Raw genomic sequence first — 19841 nt, 5'->3', positions numbered from 1 at the left:
CACTGTAACCTGCAACGGGCAGTAAGAGTGAGAGTGCCACTGTAACCTGTAACAGACAGTAAGAGTGAGAGTCCCTCTGTAACCTGTAACAGGCAGTCAGAGTGAGAGTCCCACTGTAACCTGCAACAGGCAGTAAGAGTGAGAGTCCCACTGTAACCTGTAACAGGCAGTAAGAGTGAGAGTCCAACTGTAACCTGGAACAGACAGTAAGAGTGAGAGTCCCACTGTAACCTGTAACAGACAGTAAGAGTGAGAGTCCCACTGTAACCTGTAACAGACAGGAAGAGTGAGAGTCCCACTGTAACCTGCAACAAGCAGTAAGAGTGAGAGTCCCACTGTAACCTGTAACAGGCAGTGAGAGTTCCACTGTAACCTGTAACAGACAGTAAGAGTGAGATTCCCACTGTAACCTGTAACAGGCAGTAAGAGTGAGAGTCCAACTGTAACCTGTAACAGACAGTAAGAGTGAGAGTCCCACTTTAACCTGTAACAGGCAGTAAGAGCGAGAGTCCCACTGTAACCTGTTACGGGCAGTAAGAGTGAGAGTCCCACTGTAATCTGTAACGGGCAGTGAGAGCGAAAGGCCCACTGTAACCTGCAACAGGCAGTCAGAGTGAGAGTCCCACTGTAACCAGTAACAGGCAGTGAGAGTCCCACTGCAACCTGTAACAGGCAGTGAGAGTCCAACTGTAACCTGTAACAGACAGGCAACAGGCAGTAAGAGTGAGAGTCCCACTGCAACCTGTAACTGACAGTAAGAGTGAGAGTCCCACTGTAACCTGTAACTTACAGTACGAGTGAGAGTCCCACTGTAACCTGTAACAGGCAGTAAGAGCGAGAGTCCCACTGTAACCTGTAACGGGCAGTAAGAGCGAGAGTCCCACTGTAACCTGTAACAGGCAGTGAGAGTGAGAGTCCCACTGTAACCTGCAACAGGCAGTAAAAGGAGAGTCCCACTGTGACCTGTAACAGGCAGTAAAAACGAGAGTCCCACTGTAACGGGCAGTAAGAGCGAGAGTCCCACTGTAACCTGTAACAGGCAGTAAGAGCGAGAGTCCCACTGTAACCTGTAACAGGCAGTGAGAGTGAGAGTCCGACTGAAACCTGTAACAGGCAGTAAGAGTGAGAGTCCCACTGTAACCTGTAACAGGCACTTAGAGTGAGAGTCCCACTGTAACCTGTAACAGGCAGTAAGAGTGAGAGTCCGACTGAAACCTGTAACAGGCAGTAAGAGTGAGAGTCCCACTGCAACCTGTAACAGACAGTAAGAGCGAGAGTCCCACTGTAACCTGTAACAGGCAGTAAAAGTAGAGTCCCACTGTAACCTGTAACAGGCAGTAAGAGTGAGAGTCCCACTGTAACCTGTAACGGGCAGTAAGAGCGAGAGTCCCACTGTAACCTGCAACAGGCAGTAAGAGTGAGAGTTCCACTGTAACCTGTAACAGACAGTAAGAGTGAGAGTCCCACTGTAACCTGCAACAGGCAGTAAGAGTGAGAGTCCCACTGTAACCTGTAACAGGCAGTAAGAGTGAGAGTCCAACTGTAACCTGGAACAGACAGTAAGAGTGAGAGTCCCACTGTAACCTGTAACAGACAGTAAGAGTGAGAGTCCCACTGTAACCTGTAACAGACAGGAAGAGTGAGAGTCCCACTGTAACCTGTAACAGTCAGTAAGAGTGAGAGTCCCACTGTAACCTGCAACAGGCAGTAAGAGTGAGAGTCCCACTGTAACCTGTAACAGGCAGTGAGAGTTCCACTGTAACCTGTAACAGACAGTAAGAGTGAGATTCCCACTGTAACCTGTAACAGGCAGTAAGAGTGAGAGTCCAACTGTAACCTGTAACAGACAGTAAGAGTGAGAGTCCCACTGTAACCTGTAACAGGCAGCAAGAGCGAGAGTCCCACTGTAACCTGTTACGGGCAGTAAGAGTGAGAGTCCCACTGTAATCTGTAACGGGCAGTGAGAGCGAAAGGCCCACTGTAACCTGCAACAGGCAGTCAGAGTGAGAGTCCCACTGTAACCAGTAACAGGCAGTGAGAGTCCCACTGCAACCTGTAACAGGCAGTGAGAGTCCCACTGTAACCTGCAACAGGCAGTAAGAGTGAGAGTCCAACTGTAACCTGTAACAGACAGTAAGAGTGAGAGTCCCACTGTAACCTGTAACAGACAGTAAGAGTGAGAGTCCCACTGTAACCTGCAACAGACAGTAAGAGTGAGAGTCCCACTGTAACCTGTCACAGGCAGTAAGAGTGAGAGTCCCACTGTAACCTGTAACTGACAGTAAGAGTGAGAGTCCCACTGTAACCTGTAACTGACAGTACGAGTGAGAGTCCCACTGTAACCTGTAACAGGCAGTAAGAGCGAGAGTCCCACTGTAACCTGTAACGGGCAGTAAGAGCGAGAGTCCCACTGTAACCTGTAACAGGCAGTGAGAGTGAGAGTCCCACTGTAACCTGCAACAGGCAGTAAAAGGAGAGTCCCACTGTGACCTGTAACAGGCAGTAAAAACCAGAGTCCCACTGTAACGGGCAGTAAGAGTGAGAGTCCCACTGTAACCTGTAACAGGCACTTAGAGTGAGAGTCCCACTGTAACCTGTAACAGGCAGTAAGAGTGAGAGTCCGACTGAAACCTGTAACAGGCAGTAAGAGTGAGAGTCCCACTGCAACCTGTAACAGACAGGAAGAGCGAGAGTCCCACTGTAACCTGTAACAGACAGTAAGAGTGAGAGTCCCACTGTAACCTGTAACAGGCAGTAAAAGGAGAGTTGCACTGTAACCTGTAACAGGCAGTAAGAGTGAGTGTCCCACTGTAACCTGTAACGGGCAGTAAGAGCGAGAGTCCCACTGTAACCTGTAACAGACAGCAAGAGTGAGAGTCCCACTGTAACCTGTAACAGACAGTAAGAGTGAGAGTCCCACTGTAAACTGTAACGGGCAGTAAGAGTGAGAATCCCACTGTAACCTGTAACAGACAGTAAGAGTGAGAGTCCCACTGTACCCTGTAACAGACAGTAGGATTGAGAGTCCCACTGTCACCTTTAGCGGGCAGTCAGAGCGAGAGTCCCACTGGAACCTGTAACGGGCAGTAAGAGTGAGACTCCCACTGTAACGTGTAACGGGCAGTAAGAGAGAGAGTCCCACTGTAACCTGTAACGGGCAGTAAGAGCGAGAGTCCCACTGTAACCTGCAACAGGGTTAGAGCAATCGTCCCACTGTAACGTGTAACAGACAGTAAGAGTGAGAGTCCCACTGTCACCTGTAACGGGCAGTAAGAGTGAGAGTCCCACTGTCACCTGTAATGGGCAGTAAGAGTGAGAGTCCCACTGTAACCTGTAACGGGCAGTAAGAGTGAGAGTCCCACTGTAACCTGTAACGGGCAGTAAGAGCGAAAGGCCCACTGTCACCTGTAACAGTCAGTAAGAGTGAGAGTCCCACTGTAACCTGCAACAGGCAGTAAGAGTGAGAGTCCCACTGTAACCTGTAACAGACAGTAAGAGTGAGAGTCCCACTGTAACCTGTAACAGGCAGTAAGAGTGAGAGTCCCACTGTAGCCTGCAACAAGCAGTAAGAGTGAGAGTCCCACTGTAACCTGTAACAGGCAGTGAGAGTTCCACTGTAACCTGTAACAGACAGTAAGAGTGAGATTCCCACTGTAACCTGTAACAGGCAGTTAGAGTGAGAGTCCCACTGTAACCTGTAACAGGCAGTAAGAACGAGAGTCCCACTGTAACCTGTAACAGACAGTAAGAGTGAGAGTCCCACTGTAACCTGTAACAGGCAGTAAGAGCGAGAGTCCCACTGTAACCTGTAACAGACAGTAAGAGTGAGAGTCCCACTGTAACCTGTAACGGGCAGTAAGATTGAGAGTCCCACTGTAACCTGTAATGGGCAGTAACAGTGAGAGTCCCACTGTAACTTTTAATAGACAGTAAGAGTGAGAGTCCCATGGTAACCTGTAACAGACAGTAAGAGTGAGAGTCCCACTGTAACCTGTAACAGGCAGTCAGAGTGAGAGTCCCACTGTAACCTGTAACAGACAGTAAGAGTGAGAGTCCCACTGTAACCTGTAACAGACGGTAAGAGTGAGAGTCCCACTGTCACCTGTAACAGGCAGTAAGAGTGAGAGTCCCACTGTAACCTGTAACAGACAGTAGGAGTGAGAGTCCCACTGTCACCTGTAACAGACAGTAAGAGTGAGAGTCCCACTGTAACCGGTAACAGACAGTAAGAGTGAGAGTCCCACTGTCACCTGTAACAGGCAGTAAGAGTGAGAGCCCCACTGTCACCTGTAACAGACAGTAAGAGTGAGAGACCCACTGTAACCTGTAATAGGCAGTAAGAGTGAGAGTCCCACTGTAACTTTTAATAGACAGTAAGAGTGAGAGTCCCACGGTAACCTGTAACAGACAGTAAGAGTGAGAGTCCCACTGTAACCTGTAACAGGCAGTGAGAGTGAGAGTCCCACTGTGACCTGTAACAGACAGTAAGAGTGAGAGTCCCACTGTAACCTGTAACAGGCAGTCAGAGTGAGAGTCCCACTGTAACCTGCAACAGGCAGTAAGAGTGAGAGTCCCACTGTAACCTGTAACAGGCAGTAAGAGTGAGAGTCCAACTGTAACCTGGAACAGACAGTAAGAGTGAGAGTCCCACTGTAACCTGTAACAGACAGTAAGAGTGAGAGTCCCACTGTAACCTGTAACAGACAGGAAGAGTGAGAGTCCCACTGTAACCTGCAACAGGCAGTAAGAGTGAGAGTCCCACTGTAACCTGTAACAGGCAGTGAGAGTTCCACTGTAACCTGTAACAGACAGTAAGAGTGAGATTCCCACTGTAACCTGTAACAGGCAGTAAGAGTGAGAGTCCAACTGTAACCTGTAACAGACAGTAAGAGTGAGAGTCCCACTTTAACCTGTAACAGGCAGTAAGAGCGAGAGTCCCACTGTAACCTGTTACGGGCAGTAAGAGTGAGAGTCCCACTGTAATCTGTAACGGGCAGTGAGAGCGAAAGGCCCACTGTAACCTGCAACAGGCAGTCAGAGTGAGAGTCCCACTGTAACCAGTAACAGGCAGTGAGAGTCCCACTGCAACCTGTAACAGGCAGTGAGAGTCCAACTGTAACCTGTAACAGACAGGCAACAGGCAGTAAGAGTGAGAGTCCCACTGCAACCTGTAACTGACAGTAAGAGTGAGAGTCCCACTGTAACCTGTAACTTACAGTACGAGTGAGAGTCCCACTGTAACCTGTAACAGGCAGTAAGAGCGAGAGTCCCACTGTAACCTGTAACGGGCAGTAAGAGCGAGAGTCCCACTGTAACCTGTAACAGGCAGTGAGAGTGAGAGTCCCACTGTAACCTGCAACAGGCAGTAAAAGGAGAGTCCCACTGTGACCTGTAACAGGCAGTAAAAACGAGAGTCCCACTGTAACGGGCAGTAAGAGCGAGAGTCCCACTGTAACCTGTAACAGGCAGTAAGAGCGAGAGTCCCACTGTAACCTGTAACAGGCAGTGAGAGTGAGAGTCCGACTGAAACCTGTAACAGGCAGTAAGAGTGAGAGTCCCACTGTAACCTGTAACAGGCACTTAGAGTGAGAGTCCCACTGTAACCTGTAACAGGCAGTAAGAGTGAGAGTCCGACTGAAACCTGTAACAGGCAGTAAGAGTGAGAGTCCCACTGCAACCTGTAACAGACAGTAAGAGCGAGAGTCCCACTGTAACCTGTAACAGGCAGTAAAAGTAGAGTCCCACTGTAACCTGTAACAGGCAGTAAGAGTGAGAGTCCCACTGTAACCTGTAACGGGCAGTAAGAGCGAGAGTCCCACTGTAACCTGCAACAGGCAGTAAGAGTGAGAGTTCCACTGTAACCTGTAACAGACAGTAAGAGTGAGAGTCCCACTGTAACCTGCAACAGGCAGTAAGAGTGAGAGTCCCACTGTAACCTGTAACAGGCAGTAAGAGTGAGAGTCCAACTGTAACCTGGAACAGACAGTAAGAGTGAGAGTCCCACTGTAACCTGTAACAGACAGTAAGAGTGAGAGTCCCACTGTAACCTGTAACAGACAGGAAGAGTGAGAGTCCCACTGTAACTGTAACAGTCAGTAAGAGTGAGAGTCCCACTGTAACCTGCAACAGGCAGTAAGAGTGAGAGTCCCACTGTAACCTGTAACAGGCAGTGAGAGTTCCACTGTAACCTGTAACAGACAGTAAGAGTGAGATTCCCACTGTAACCTGTAACAGGCAGTAAGAGTGAGAGTCCAACTGTAACCTGTAACAGACAGTAAGAGTGAGAGTCCCACTGTAACCTGTAACAGGCAGTAAGAGCGAGAGTCCCACTGTAACCTGTTACGGGCAGTAAGAGTGAGAGTCCCACTGTAATCTGTAACGGGCAGTGAGAGCGAAAGGCCCACTGTAACCTGCAACAGGCAGTCAGAGTGAGAGTCCCACTGCAACCTGTAACAGGCAGTGAGAGTCCCACTGTAACCTGCAACAGGCAGTAAGAGTGAGAGTCCAACTGTAACCTGTAACAGACAGTAAGAGTGAGAGTCCCACTGTAACCTGTAACAGACAGTAAGAGTGAGAGTCCCACTGTAACCTGCAACAGACAGTAAGAGTGAGAGTCCCACTGTAACCTGTCACAGGCAGTAAGAGTGAGAGTCCCACTGTAACCTGTAACTGACAGTAAGAGTGAGAGTCCCACTGTAACCTGTAACTGACAGTACGAGTGAGAGTCCCACTGTAACCTGTAACAGGCAGTAAGAGCGAGAGTCCCACTGTAACCTGTAACGGGCAGTAAGAGCGAGAGTCCCACTGTAACCTGTAACAGGCAGTGAGAGTGAGAGTCCCACTGTAACCTGCAACAGGCAGTAAAAGGAGAGTCCCACTGTGACCTGTAACAGGCAGTAAAAACGAGAGTCCCACTGTAACGGGCAGTAAGAGTGAGAGTCCCACTGTAACCTGTAACAGGCACTTAGAGTGAGAGTCCCACTGTAACCTGTAACAGGCAGTAAGAGTGAGAGTCCGACTGAAACCTGTAACAGGCAGTAAGAGTGAGAGTCCCACTGCAACCTGTAACAGACAGGAAGAGCGAGAGTCCCACTGTAACCTGTAACAGACAGTAAGAGTGAGAGTCCCACTGTAACCTGTAACAGGCAGTAAAAGGAGAGTTGCACTGTAACCTGTAACAGGCAGTAAGAGTGAGTGTCCCACTGTAACCTGTAACGGGCAGTAAGAGCGAGAGTCCCACTGTAACCTGTAACAGACAGCAAGAGTGAGAGTCCCACTGTAACCTGTAACAGACAGTAAGAGTGAGAGTCCCACTGTAACCTGTAACGGGCAGTAAGAGTGAGAATCCCACTGTAACCTGTAACAGACAGTAAGAGTGAGAGTCCCACTGTACCCTGTAACAGACAGTAGGATTGAGAGTCCCACTGTCACCTTTAGCGGGCAGTCAGAGCGAGAGTCCCACTGGAACCTGTAACGGGCAGTAAGAGTGAGACTCCCACTGTAACGTGTAACGGGCAGTAAGAGAGAGAGTCCCACTGTAACCTGTAACGGGCAGTAAGAGCGAGAGTCCCACTGTAACCTGCAACAGGGTTAGAGCAATCGTCCCACTGTAACGTGTAACAGACAGTAAGAGTGAGAGTCCCACTGTCACCTGTAACGGGCAGTAAGAGTGAGAGTCCCACTGTCACCTGTAATGGGCAGTAAGAGTGAGAGTCCCACTGTAACCTGTAATGGGCAGTAAGAGTGAGAGTCCCACTGTAACCTGTAACGGGCAGTAAGAGTGAGAGTCCCACTGTAACCTGTAACGGGCAGTAAGAGCGAAAGGCCCACTGTCACCTGTAACAGTCAGTAAGAGTGAGAGTCCCACTGTAACCTGCAACAGGCAGTAAGAGTGAGAGTCCCACTGTAACCTGTAACAGGCAGTGAGAGTGAGAGTCCCACTGTAACCTGTAACAGGCAGTAAGAGTGAGAGTCCCACTGTAGCCTGCAACAAGCAGTAAGAGTGAGAGTCCCACTGTAACCTGTAACAGGCAGTGAGAGTTCCACTGTAACCTGTAACAGACAGTAAGAGTGAGATTCCCACTGTAACCTGTAACAGGCAGTTAGAGTGAGAGTCCCACTGTAACCTGTAACAGGCAGTAAGAACGAGAGTCCCACTGTAACCTGTAACAGACAGTAAGAGTGAGAGTCCCACTGTAACCTGTAACAGGCAGTAAGAGCGAGAGTCCCACTGTAACCTGTAACAGACAGTAAGAGTGAGAGTCCCACTGTAACCTGTAACGGGCAGTAAGATTGAGAGTCCCACTGTAACCTGTAATGGGCAGTAACAGTGAGAGTCCCACTGTAACTTTTAATAGACAGTAAGAGTGAGAGTCCCACGGTAACCTGTAACAGACAGTAAGAGTGAGAGTCCCACTGTAACCTGTAACAGGCAGTCAGAGTGAGAGTCCCACTGTAACCTGTAACAGACAGTAAGAGTGAGAGTCCCACTGTAACCTGTAACAGACGGTAAGAGTGAGAGTCCCACTGTCACCTGTAACAGGCAGTAAGAGTGAGAGTCCCACTGTAACCTGTAACAGACAGTAGGAGTGAGAGTCCCACTGTCACCTGTAACAGACAGTAAGAGTGAGAGTCCCACTGTAACCGGTAACAGACAGTAAGAGTGAGAGTCCCACTGTCACCTGTAACAGGCAGTAAGAGTGAGAGCCCCACTGTCACCTGTAACAGACAGTAAGAGTGAGAGACCCACTGTAACCTGTAACAGGCAGTAAGAGTGAGAGTCCCACTGTAACTTTTAATAGACAGTAAGAGTGAGAGTCCCACGGTAACCTGTAACAGACAGTAAGAGTGAGAGTCCCACTGTAACCTGTAACAGGCAGTGAGAGTGAGAGTCCCACTGTGACCTGTAACAGACAGTAAGAGTGAGAGTCCCACTGTAACCTGTAACAGGCAGTCAGAGTGAGAGTCCCACTGTAACCTGTAACAGGCAGTCAGAGTGAGAGTCCCACTGTAACCTGTAACAGACAGTAAGAGTGAGAGTCCCACTGTAACCTGTAACAGGCAGTCAGAGTGAGAGTCCCACTGTAACCTGTAACAGGCAGTCAGAGTGAGAGTCCCACTGTAACCTGTAACAGACAGTAGGAGTGAGAGTCCCACTGTAACCTGTAACAGACAGTAAGACTGAGAGTCCCACTGTCACCTGTAACAGGCAGTAAGAGTGAGAGTCCCACTGTAACCTGTAACAGACAGTAGGAGTGAGAGTCCCACTGTCACCTGTAACAGGCAGTAAGAGTGAGAGTCCCACTGTAACCTGTAACAGGCAGTAAGAGTGAGAGGCCCACTGTCACCTCTAACAGACAGTAAGAGTGAGAGTCCCACTGTAACCTGTTACAGGCCGTAAGAATGAGAGTCCCACTGTAACCTGTAACAGACAGTAAGAGTGAGAGTCCCACTGTCAGCTGTAACAGGCAGTAAGAGTGAGAGTCCCACTGTTACCTGTAACAGACAGTAGGAGTGAGAGTCCCACTGTCACCTGTAACAGACAGTAAGAGTGAGAGTCCCACTGTAACCTGTAACAGACCGTAAGAGTGAGAGTCCCACTGTAACTTTTAATAGACAGTAAGAGTGAGAGTCCCACTGTAACCTGTAACAGGCAGTCAGAGTCAGAGTCCCACTGTAACCTGTAACAGACAGTAAGAGTGAGAGTCCCACTGTAACCTGTAACAGGCAGTCAGAGTCAGAGTCCCACTGTAACCTGTAACAGACAGTAAGAGTGAGAGTCCCACTGTAACCTGTAACAGACAGTGAGAGTGAGAGTCCCACTGTCACCTGTAACAGGCAGGAAGAGTGAGAGTCCCACTGTAACCTGTAACAGACAGTAGGAGTGAGAGTCCCACTGTCACCTGTAACAGGCAGTAAGAGTGAGAGTCCCACTGTAACCTATAACAGGCAGTAAGAGTGAGAGTCCCACTGTAACCTGTAACAGGCAGTAAGAGTGAGAGTCCCACTGTAACCTGTAACAGACAGTAAGAGTGAGAGTCCCACTGTCAGCTGCAACAGGCAGTAAGAGTGAGAGTCCCACTGTAACCTGTAACAGACAGTCGGAGTGAGAGTCCCACTGTCACCTGTAACAGACAGTAAGAGTGAGAGTCCCACTGTAACCTGTAACAGACAGTAAGAGTGAGAGTCCCACTGTCACCTGTAACAGACAGTAAGAGTGAGAGCCCCACTGTCACCGGTAACAGACAGTCGGAGTGAGAGTCCCACTGTAACCTGTAACAGACAGTAAGAGTGAGAGTCCCACTGTAACCTGTAACAGACAGTAAGAGTGAGAGTCCCACTGTAACCTGTAACAGGCAGTAAGAGTGAGAGTCCCACTGTAACCTGTAACAGGCAGTAAGAGTGAGAGTCCCACGGTAACCTGTAACAGACAGTAAGAGTGAGAGTCCCACTGTAACCTGTAACAGGCAGTCAGAGTGAGAGTCCCACTGTAACCTGTAACAGACAGTAAGAGTGAGAGTCCCACTGTAACCTGTAACAGACAGTGAGAGTGAGAGTCCCACTGTCACCTGTAACAGGCAGTAAGAGTGAGAGTCCCACTGTAACCTGTAACAGACAGTAGGAGTGAGAGTCCCACTGTCACCTGTAACAGGCAGTAAGAGTGAGAGTCCCACTGTAACCTGTAACAGGCAGTAAGAGTGAGAGTCCCACTGTCACCTGTAACAGACAGTAAGAGTGAGAGTCCCACTGTAACCTGTAACAGGCAGTAAGAGTGAGAGTCCAACTGTAACCTGTAACAGACAGTAAGAGTGAGAGTCCCACTGTAACCTGTAACAGGCAGTAAGAGTGAGAGTCCCAATGTCACCTGTAACAGACAGTAAGAGTGAGAGTCCCACTGTCACCTGTAACACACAGTAAGAGTGAGAGCCCCACTGTCACCTGTAACAGACAGTCAGAGTGAGAGTCCCACTGTAACCTGTAACAGGCAGTGAGAGTTCCACTGTAACCTGTAACAGACAGTAAGAGTGAGAGTCCAACTGTAACCTGTAACAGACAGTAAGAGTGAGAGTCCCACTGTAACCTGTAACAGGCAGTAAGAGCGAGAGTCCCACTGTAACCTGTAACAGACAGTAAGAGTGAGAGTCCCACTGTAACCTGTAACAGGCAGTAAGAGCGAGAGTCCCACTGTAACCTGTAACAGACAGTAAGAGTGAGAGTCCCACTGTAACCTGTAACAGGCAGTAAGAGCGAGAGTCCCACTGTAACCTGTAACAGACAGTAAGAGTGAGAGTCCCACTGTAACCTGGAACAGACAGTAAGAGTGAGAGTCCCACTGTAACCTGTAACAGGCAGTAAGAGCGAGAGTCCCACTGTAACCTGTAACAGGCAGTAAGAGCGAGAGTCACACTGTAACCTGTAACAGACAGTAAGAGTGAGAGTCCCACTGTAACCTGTAACGGGCAGTAAGATTGAGAGTCCCACTGTAACCTGTAACGGGCAGTAAGAGTGAGAGTCCCACTGTAATCTGTCACAGGCAGTAAGAGCGAAAGGCCCACTGCAACCTGTAACAGGCAGTAAGAGTGAGAGTCCCACTGTAACCTGTAACAGGCAGTATGAGTGAGAGTCCAACTGTCACCTGTGACAGACAGTAAGAGTGAGAGTCCCACTGTAACCTGTAACAGGCAGGAAGAGTGAGAGTCCCACTGTAACCTGTTACAGGCCGTAAGAATGAGAGTCCCACTGTAACCTGTAACAGACAGTAAGAGTGAGAGTCCCACTGTCAGCTGTAACAGGCAGTAAGAGTGAGAGTCCCACTGTAACCTGTAACAGACAGTAGGAGTGAGAGTCCCACTGTCACCTGTAACAGACAGTCAGAGTGAGAGTCCCACTGTAACCTGTAACAGACCGTAAGAGTGAGAGTCCCACTGTCACCTGTCACAGGCAGTAAGAGCGAAAGGCCCACTGCAACCTGTAACAGGCAGTAAGAGTGAGAGTCCCTCTGTAACCTGTAACAGGCAGTGAGAGTCCCACTGTAACCTGTGACAGACAGTAAGAGTGAGAGTCCCACTGTCACCTCTAACAGACAGTAAGAGTGAGAGTCCCACTGTAACCTGTTACAGGCCGTAAGAATGAGAGTCCCACTGTAACCTGTAACAGACAGTAAGAGTGAGAGTCCCACTGTCAGCTGTAACAGGCAGTAAGAGTGAGAGTCCCACTGTAACCTGGAACAGACAGTAAGAGTGAGAGTCCCACTGTAACCTGTAACAGGCAGTAAGAGCGAGAGTCCCACTGTAACCTGTAACAGGCAGTAAGAGCGAGAGTCACACTGTAACCTGTAACAGACAGTAAGAGTGAGAGTCCCACTGTAACCTGTAACGGGCAGTAAGATTGAGAGTCCCACTGTAACCTGTAACGGGCAGTAAGAGTGAGAGTCCCACTGTAATCTGTCACAGGCAGTAAGAGCGAAAGGCCCACTGCAACCTGTAACAGGCAGTAAGAGTGAGAGTCCCACTGTAACCTGTAACAGGCAGTATGAGTGAGAGTCCAACTGTCACCTGTGACAGACAGTAAGAGTGAGAGTCCCACTGTAACCTGTAACAGGCAGGAAGAGTGAGAGTCCCACTGTAACCTGTTACAGGCCGTAAGAATGAGAGTCCCACTGTAACCTGTAACAGACAGTAAGAGTGAGAGTCCCACTGTCAGCTGTAACAGGCAGTAAGAGTGAGAGTCCCACTGTAACCTGTAACAGACAGTAGGAGTGAGAGTCCCACTGTCACCTGTAACAGACAGTAAGAGTGAGAGTCCCACTGTAACCTGTAACAGACCGTAAGAGTGAGAGTCCCACTGTCACCTGTCACAGGCAGTAAGAGCGAAAGGCCCACTGCAACCTGTAACAGGCAGTAAGAGTGAGAGTCCCTCTGTAACCTGTAACAGGCAGTGAGAGTCCCACTGTAACCTGTGACAGACAGTAAGAGTGAGAGTCCCACTGTCACCTCTAACAGACAGTAAGAGTGAGAGTCCCACTGTAACCTGTTACAGGCCGTAAGAATGAGAGTCCCACTGTAACCTGTAACAGACAGTAAGAGTGAGAGTCCCACTGTCAGCTGTAACAGGCAGTAAGAGTGAGAGTCCCACTGTAACCTGTAACAGACAGTAGGAGTGAGAGTCCCACTGTCACCTGTAACAGACAGTAAGAGTGAGAGTCCCACTGTAACCTGTAACAGACCGTAAGAGTGAGAGTCCCACTGTCACCTGTAAAAGACAGTAAGAGTGAGAGCCCCACTGTCACCTGTAACAGACAGTAAGAGTGAGAGTCCCACGGTAACCTGTAACAGACAGTAAGAGTGAGAGTCCCACTGTAACCTGTAACAGGCAGTCAGAGTCAGAGTCCCACTGTAACCTGTAACAGACAGTAAGAGTGAGAGTCCCACTGTAACCTGTAACAGACAGTGAGAGTGAGAGTCCCACTGTCACCTGTAACAGGCAGTAAGAGTGAGAGTCCCACTGTAACCTGTAACAGACAGTAGGAGTGAGAGTCCCACTGTCACCTGTAACAGGCAGTAAGAGTGAGAGTCCCACTGTAACCTGTAACAGGCAGTAAGAGTGAGAGTCCCACTGTAACCTGTAACAGGCAGTAAGAGTGAGAGTCCCACTGTAACCTGTAACAGACAGTAAGAGTGAGAGTCCCACTGTCAGCTGTAACAGGCAGTAAGAGTGAGAGTCCCACTGTAACCTGTAACAGACAGTAAGAGTGAGAGTCCCACTGTCACCTGTAACAGACAGTAAGAGTGAGAGCCCCACTGTCACCGGTAACAGACAGTAAGAGTGAGAGTCCCACTGTAACCTGTAACAGGCAGTAAGAGTGAGAGTCCCACTGTAACTTTTAATAGACAGTAAGAGTGAGAGTCCCACTGTAACCTGTAACAGGCAGTAAGAGTGAGAGTCCCACTGTAACCTGTAACAGACAGTAGGAGTGAGAGTCCCACTGTCACCTGTAACAGGCAGTAAGAGTGAGAGTCCCACTGTCACCTGTAACAGACAGTAAGAGTGAGAGTCCCACTGTAACCTGTAACAGGCAGTAAGAGTGAGAGTCCAACTGTAACCTGTAACAGACAGTAAGAGTGAGAGTCCCACTGTAACCTGTAACAGGCAGTAAGAGTGAGAGTCCCAATGTCACCTGTAACAGACAGTAAGAGTGAGAGTCCCACTGTCACCTGTAACACACAGTAAGAGTGAGAGCCCCACTGTCACCTGTAACAGACAGTAAGAGTGAGAGTCCCACTGTAACCTGTAACAGGCAGTGAGAGTTCCACTGTAACCTGTAACAGACAGTAAGAGTGAGAGTCCAACTGTAACCTGTAACAGACAGTAAGAGTGAGAGTCCCACTGTAACCTGTAACAGGCAGTAAGAGCGAGAGTCCCACTGTAACCTGTAACAGACAGTAAGAGTGAGAGTCCCACTGTAACCTGCAACAGGCAGTAAGAGCGAGAGTCCCACTGTAACCTGTAACAGACAGTAAGAGTGAGAGTCCCACTGTAACCTGTAACAGGCAGTAAGAGCGAGAGTCCCACTGTAACCTGTAACAGACAGTAAGAGTGAGAGTCCCACTGTAACCTGGAACAGACAGTAAGAGTGAGAGTCCCACTGTAACCTGTAACAGGCAGTAAGAGCGAGAGTCCCACTGTAACCTGTAACAGGCAGTAAGAGCGAGAGTCACACTGTAACCTGTAACAGACAGTAAGAGTGAGAGTCCCACTGTAACCTGTAACGGGCAGTAAGATTGAGAGTCCCACTGTAACCTGTAACGGGCAGTAAGAGTGAGAGTCCCACTGTAATCTGTCACAGGCAGTAAGAGCGAAAGGCCCACTGCAACCTGTAACAGGCAGTAAGAGTGAGAGTCCCACTGTAACCTGTAACAGGCAGTATGAGTGAGAGTCCAACTGTAACCTGTGACAGACAGTAAGAGTGAGAGTCCCACTGTAACCTGTAACAGGCAGGAAGAGTGAGAGTCCCACTGTAACCTGTTACAGGCCGTAAGAATGAGAGTCCCACTGTAACCTGTAACAGACAGTAAGAGTGAGAGTCCCACTGTCAGCTGTAACAGGCAGTAAGAGTGAGAGTCCCACTGTAACCTGTAACAGACAGTAGGAGTGAGAGTCCCACTGTCACCTGTAACAGACAGTAAGAGTGAGAGTCCCACTGTAACCTGTAACAGACCGTAAGAGTGAGAGTCCCACTGTCACCTGTCACAGGCAGTAAGAGCGAAAGGCCCACTGCAACCTGTAACAGGCAGTAAGAGTGAGAGTCCCACTGTAACCTGTAACAGGCAGTGAGAGTCCCACTGTAACCTGTGACAGACAGTAAGAGTGAGAGTCCCACTGTCACCTCTAACAGACAGTAAGAGTGAGAGTCCCACTGTAACCTGTTACAGGCCGTAAGAATGAGAGTCCCACTGTAACCTGTAACAGACAGTAAGAGTGAGAGTCCCACTGTCAGCTGTAACAGGCAGTAAGAGTGAGAGTCCCACTGTAACCTGTAACAGACAGTAGGAGTGAGAGTCCCACTGTCACCTGTAACAGACAGTAAGAGTGAGAGTCCCACTGTAACCTGTAACAGACCGTAAGAGTGAGTCCCACTGTCACCTGTAACAGACAGTAAGAGTGAGAGCCCCACTGTCACCTGTAACAGACAGTAAGAGTGAGAGTCCCACGGTAACCTGTAACAGACAGTAAGAGTGAGAGTCCCACTGTAACCTGTAACAGGCAGTCAGAGTCAGAGTCCCACTGTAACCTGTAACAGACAGTAAGAGTGAGAGTCCCACTGTAACCTGTAACAGACAGTGAGAGTGAGAGTCCCACTGTCACCTGTAACAGGCAGTAAGAGTGAGAGTCCAACTGTAACCTGTAACAGACAGTAGGAGTGAGAGTCCCACTGTCACCTGTAACAGGCAGTAAGAGTGAGAGTCCCACTGTAACCTGCAACAGGCAGTAAGAGTGAGAGTCCCACTGTAACCTGTAACAGGCAGTAAGAGTGAGAGTCCCACTGTAACCTGTAACAGACAGTAAGAGTGAGAGTCCCACTGTCAGCTGTAACAGGCAGTAAGAGTGAGAGTCCCACTGTAACCTGTAACAGACAGTCGGAGTGAGAGTCCCACTGTCACCTGTAACAGACAGTAAGAGTGAGAGTCCCACTGTAACCTGTAACAGACAGTAAGAGTGAGAGTCCCACTGTCACCTGTAACAGACAGTAAGAGTGAGAGCCCCACTGTCACCGGGAACAGACAGTAAGAGTGAGAGTCCCACTGTAACCTGTAACAGGCAGTAAGAGTGAGAGTCCCACTGTAACTTTTAATAGACAGTAAGAGTGAGAGTCCCACGGTAACCTGTAACAGACAGTAAGAGTGAGAGTCCCACTGTCACCTGTAACAGGCAGTCAGAGTGAGAGTCCCACTGTAACCTGTAACAGACAGTAAGAGTGAGAGTCCCACTGTAACCTGTAACAGACAGTGAGAGTGAGAGTCCCACTGTCACCTGTAACAGGCAGTAAGAGTGAGAGTCCCACTGTAACCTGTAACAGACAGTAGGAGTGAGAGTCCCACTGTCACCTGTAACAGGCAGTAAGAGTGAGAGTCCCACTGTAACCTGTAACAGGCAGTAAGAGTGAGAGTCCCACTGTCACCTGTAACAGACAGTAAGAGTGAGAGTCCCACTGTAACCTGTAACAGGCAGTAAGAGTGAGAGTCCAACTGTAACCTGTAACAGACAGTAAGAGTGAGAGTCCCACTGTAACCTGTAACAGGCAGTAAGAGTGAGAGTCCCAATGTCACCTGTAACAGACAGTAAGAGTGAGAGTCCCACTGTCACCTGTAACACACAGTAAGAGTGAGAGCCCCACTGTCACCTGTAACAGACAGTCAGAGTGAGAGTCCCACTGTAACCTGTAACAGGCAGTGAGAGTTCCACTGTAACCTGTAACAGACAGTAAGAGTGAGAGTCCAACTGTAACCTGTAACAGACAGTAAGAGTGAGAGTCCCACTGTAACCTGTAACAGGCAGTAAGAGCGAGAGTCCCACTGTAACCTGTAACAGACAGTAAGAGTGAGAGTCCCACTGTAACCTGTAACAGGCAGTAAGAGCGAGAGTCCCACTGTAACCTGTAACAGACAGTAAGAGTGAGAGTCCCACTGTAACCTGGAACAGACAGTAAGAGTGAGAGTCCCACTGTAACCTGTAACAGGCAGTAAGAGCGAGAGTCCCACTGTAACCTGTAACAGGCAGTAAGAGCGAGAGTCACACTGTAACCTGTAACAGACAGTAAGAGTGAGAGTCCCACTGTAACCTGTAACGGGCAGTAAGATTGAGAGTCCCACTGTAACCTGTAACGGGCAGTAAGAGTGAGAGTCCCACTGTAATCTGTCACAGGCAGTAAGAGCGAAAGGCCCACTGCAACCTGTAACAGGCAGTAAGAGTGAGAGTCCCACTGTAACCTGTAACAGGCAGGAAGAGTGAGAGTCCCACTGTAACCTGTAACAGACAGTAAGAGTGAGAGTCCCACTGTAACCTGTAACAGACAGTAAGAGTGAGAGTCCCACTGTCACCTGTAACAGACAGTAAGAGTGAGAGCCCCACTGTAACCTGTAACAGACAGTAGGAGTGAGAGTCCCACTGTCACCTGTAACAGACAGTAAGAGCGAAAGTCCCACTGTCACCTGTAACGGGCAGTAAGAGCGAGAGTCCCACTGTAACGGGCAGTAAGAGCGAGAGTCCCACTGTAACCTGTAACAGACAGTAAGAGTGAGAGTCCCACTGTAACCTGTAACAGACAGTAAGAGTGAGAGTCCCACTGTAACCTGTTACAGGCAGTAAGAGCGAGAGTCCCACTGTAACCTGTAACAGACAGTAAGAGTGAGAGTCCCACTGTAACCTGTAACAGACAGTAAGAGTGAGAGTCCCACTGTAACCTGTAACAGACAGTAAGAGTGAGAGTCCCACTGTAACCTGTAACAGGCACTTAGAGTGAGAGTCCCACTGTAACCTGTAACAGGCAGTAAGAGTGAGAGTCCCACTGTAACCCATAACAGGCAGTAAGAGTGAGAGTCCCACTGTCACCTGTAACAGACAGTAAGAGCGAGAGTCCCACTGTAACCTGTAACAGGCAGTAAGAGCGGGAGTCCCATTGTAACCTGTAACAGACAGTAAGAGTGAGAGTCCCACTGTAACCTGTAACAGACAGTAAGAGTGAGAGTCCCACTGTAACCTGTAACAGGCAGTAAGAGTGAGAGTCCCACTGTAACCTGTAACAGACAGTAAGAGTGAGAGTCCCACTGTAACCTGTAACAGACAGTAAGAGTGAGAGTCCCACTGTAACCTGTAACAGGCACTTAGAGTGAGTATCCCACTGTAACCTGTAACAGGCAGTAACAGTGAGAGTCCGACTGAAACCTGTAACAGGCAGTAAGAGTGAGAGTCCCACTGTAACCTGTAACAGACAGTAAGAGCGAAAGTCCCACTGTAACCTGTAACGGGCAGTAAGAGCGAGAGTCCCACTGTAACCTGTAACAGACAGTAAGAGTGAGAGTCGCACTGTAACCTGTCACAGACAGTAAGAGTGAGAGTCCCACTGTAACCTGTAACAGACAGTCAGAGTGAGAGTCCCACTGTAACCTGTAACAGACAGTAAGAGTGAGAGTCCCTCTGTAACCTGTAACAGGCAGTAAGAGTGAGAGTCCCACTGTAACCTGTAACAGGCAGTATGAGTGAGAGTCCCACTGTAACCTGTAACAGACAGTAAGAGTGAGAGTCCCACTGTAACCTGTAACAGACAGTAAGAGTGAGAGTCCCACTGTAACCTGTAACAGGCAGTAAGAGTGAGAGTCCCACTGTAACCTGTAACAGGCAGTAAGAGTGAGAGTCCCACTGTAAAGGTACCGACAGTCACTGTGTTTTCTCTGTTCTAGGAGATGGCAATGGCCCCACTGGAGGACGTGCACCATCCCGACTCCGTCCTTCCCTCAGTGGAGATTTTCCCAGATGGAATAACTCCGACCGATCCGAAGGGGTCGGAGTTTGGACCTGGTTTCCCGAATGGGCCGAGGCGTTTCAGCTGCTCCGAGTGTGGGAAGAGCTTTAACCGGAACTATCGCCTGAAGCTGCACCTGCTGACCCACACCGGGGAGAAGCCCCTGAAGTGTCCCGAGTGCGGGAGGGGATTCATCGAACCCTCGAACCTCCGCAAGCACAGGCGCACGCACGCAGCGGAGAGACGGAGGAGAGAGGACGAGGTAATTGAACTGGTGATTCGGTGATTCCAAGCTTGGGTTTTCAAATCCTGGACTGTCAGAGGAAGGGGAGGGGAGGAGTTGTCCAGTTTGAGATCCTGGGAAAGAACGAGTTAGAGTCGGAGTGGGGGACTGTGGTGTAGTGGTTATGCTCCTGGACTAATAACCCAGCGAACCTGAGTTCAAATCCCACCGTCGACGTTTGACAATTTGAATTCAGTTTTAAAAAGCTCAAAATGAAAATCTGATCTCGGTAAAAGTGACCGTGAAGCTGTCGCATTATCGCAAAAATCCAACTGGTTCACTCATGTCCTTTAGGGAAGGAAACCTGCCGTCCTTACCCGGTCTGGCCTATATGTGACTCCAGTCCCCACACCAACATGATTGATCCTTAACTGCCTAGCAAGCTGGTCAGTCATATCAAACTGCTACACCATCTTCTCTGGGCAACTAGGGCCAGGCAATACACGCCAGCCTTGCCCATGACACCCACATCCCGAAGATGAATTACAAAGATTGACAGTGCATCGAGCCTTGATTCTAACACAGTGAAGGTGCAGGTAG

The 19841-nt window shown here is 49.2% G+C and overlaps 1 protein-coding gene across 1 annotated transcript in view; it reads left to right on the top strand.

The window, feature by feature from the left end:
* The window catches only part of LOC137306700 (zinc finger protein 585A-like), a 132078-nt gene extending 112738 nt beyond the window's left edge, over positions 1-19340 (top strand). The window contains exon 9 of the mRNA XM_067976043.1: positions 18957-19340. Coding sequence (XP_067832144.1) covers positions 18957-19304 — 348 coding nt within the window. The 3' untranslated portion in view covers positions 19305-19340. The remainder of the gene's footprint in view (positions 1-18956) is intronic.
* The last annotated feature ends 501 nt before the right edge of the window (positions 19341-19841 follow it).

Source organism: Heptranchias perlo, chromosome 44 (assembly GCF_035084215.1).
Source record: "Heptranchias perlo isolate sHepPer1 chromosome 44, sHepPer1.hap1, whole genome shotgun sequence".
Classification (NCBI taxonomy): Eukaryota; Metazoa; Chordata; class Chondrichthyes; order Hexanchiformes; family Hexanchidae; genus Heptranchias; species Heptranchias perlo.
The sequence above is the reverse complement of the archived record's forward strand: the minus strand, read 5'-3'. Positions and strand labels throughout refer to the sequence as shown.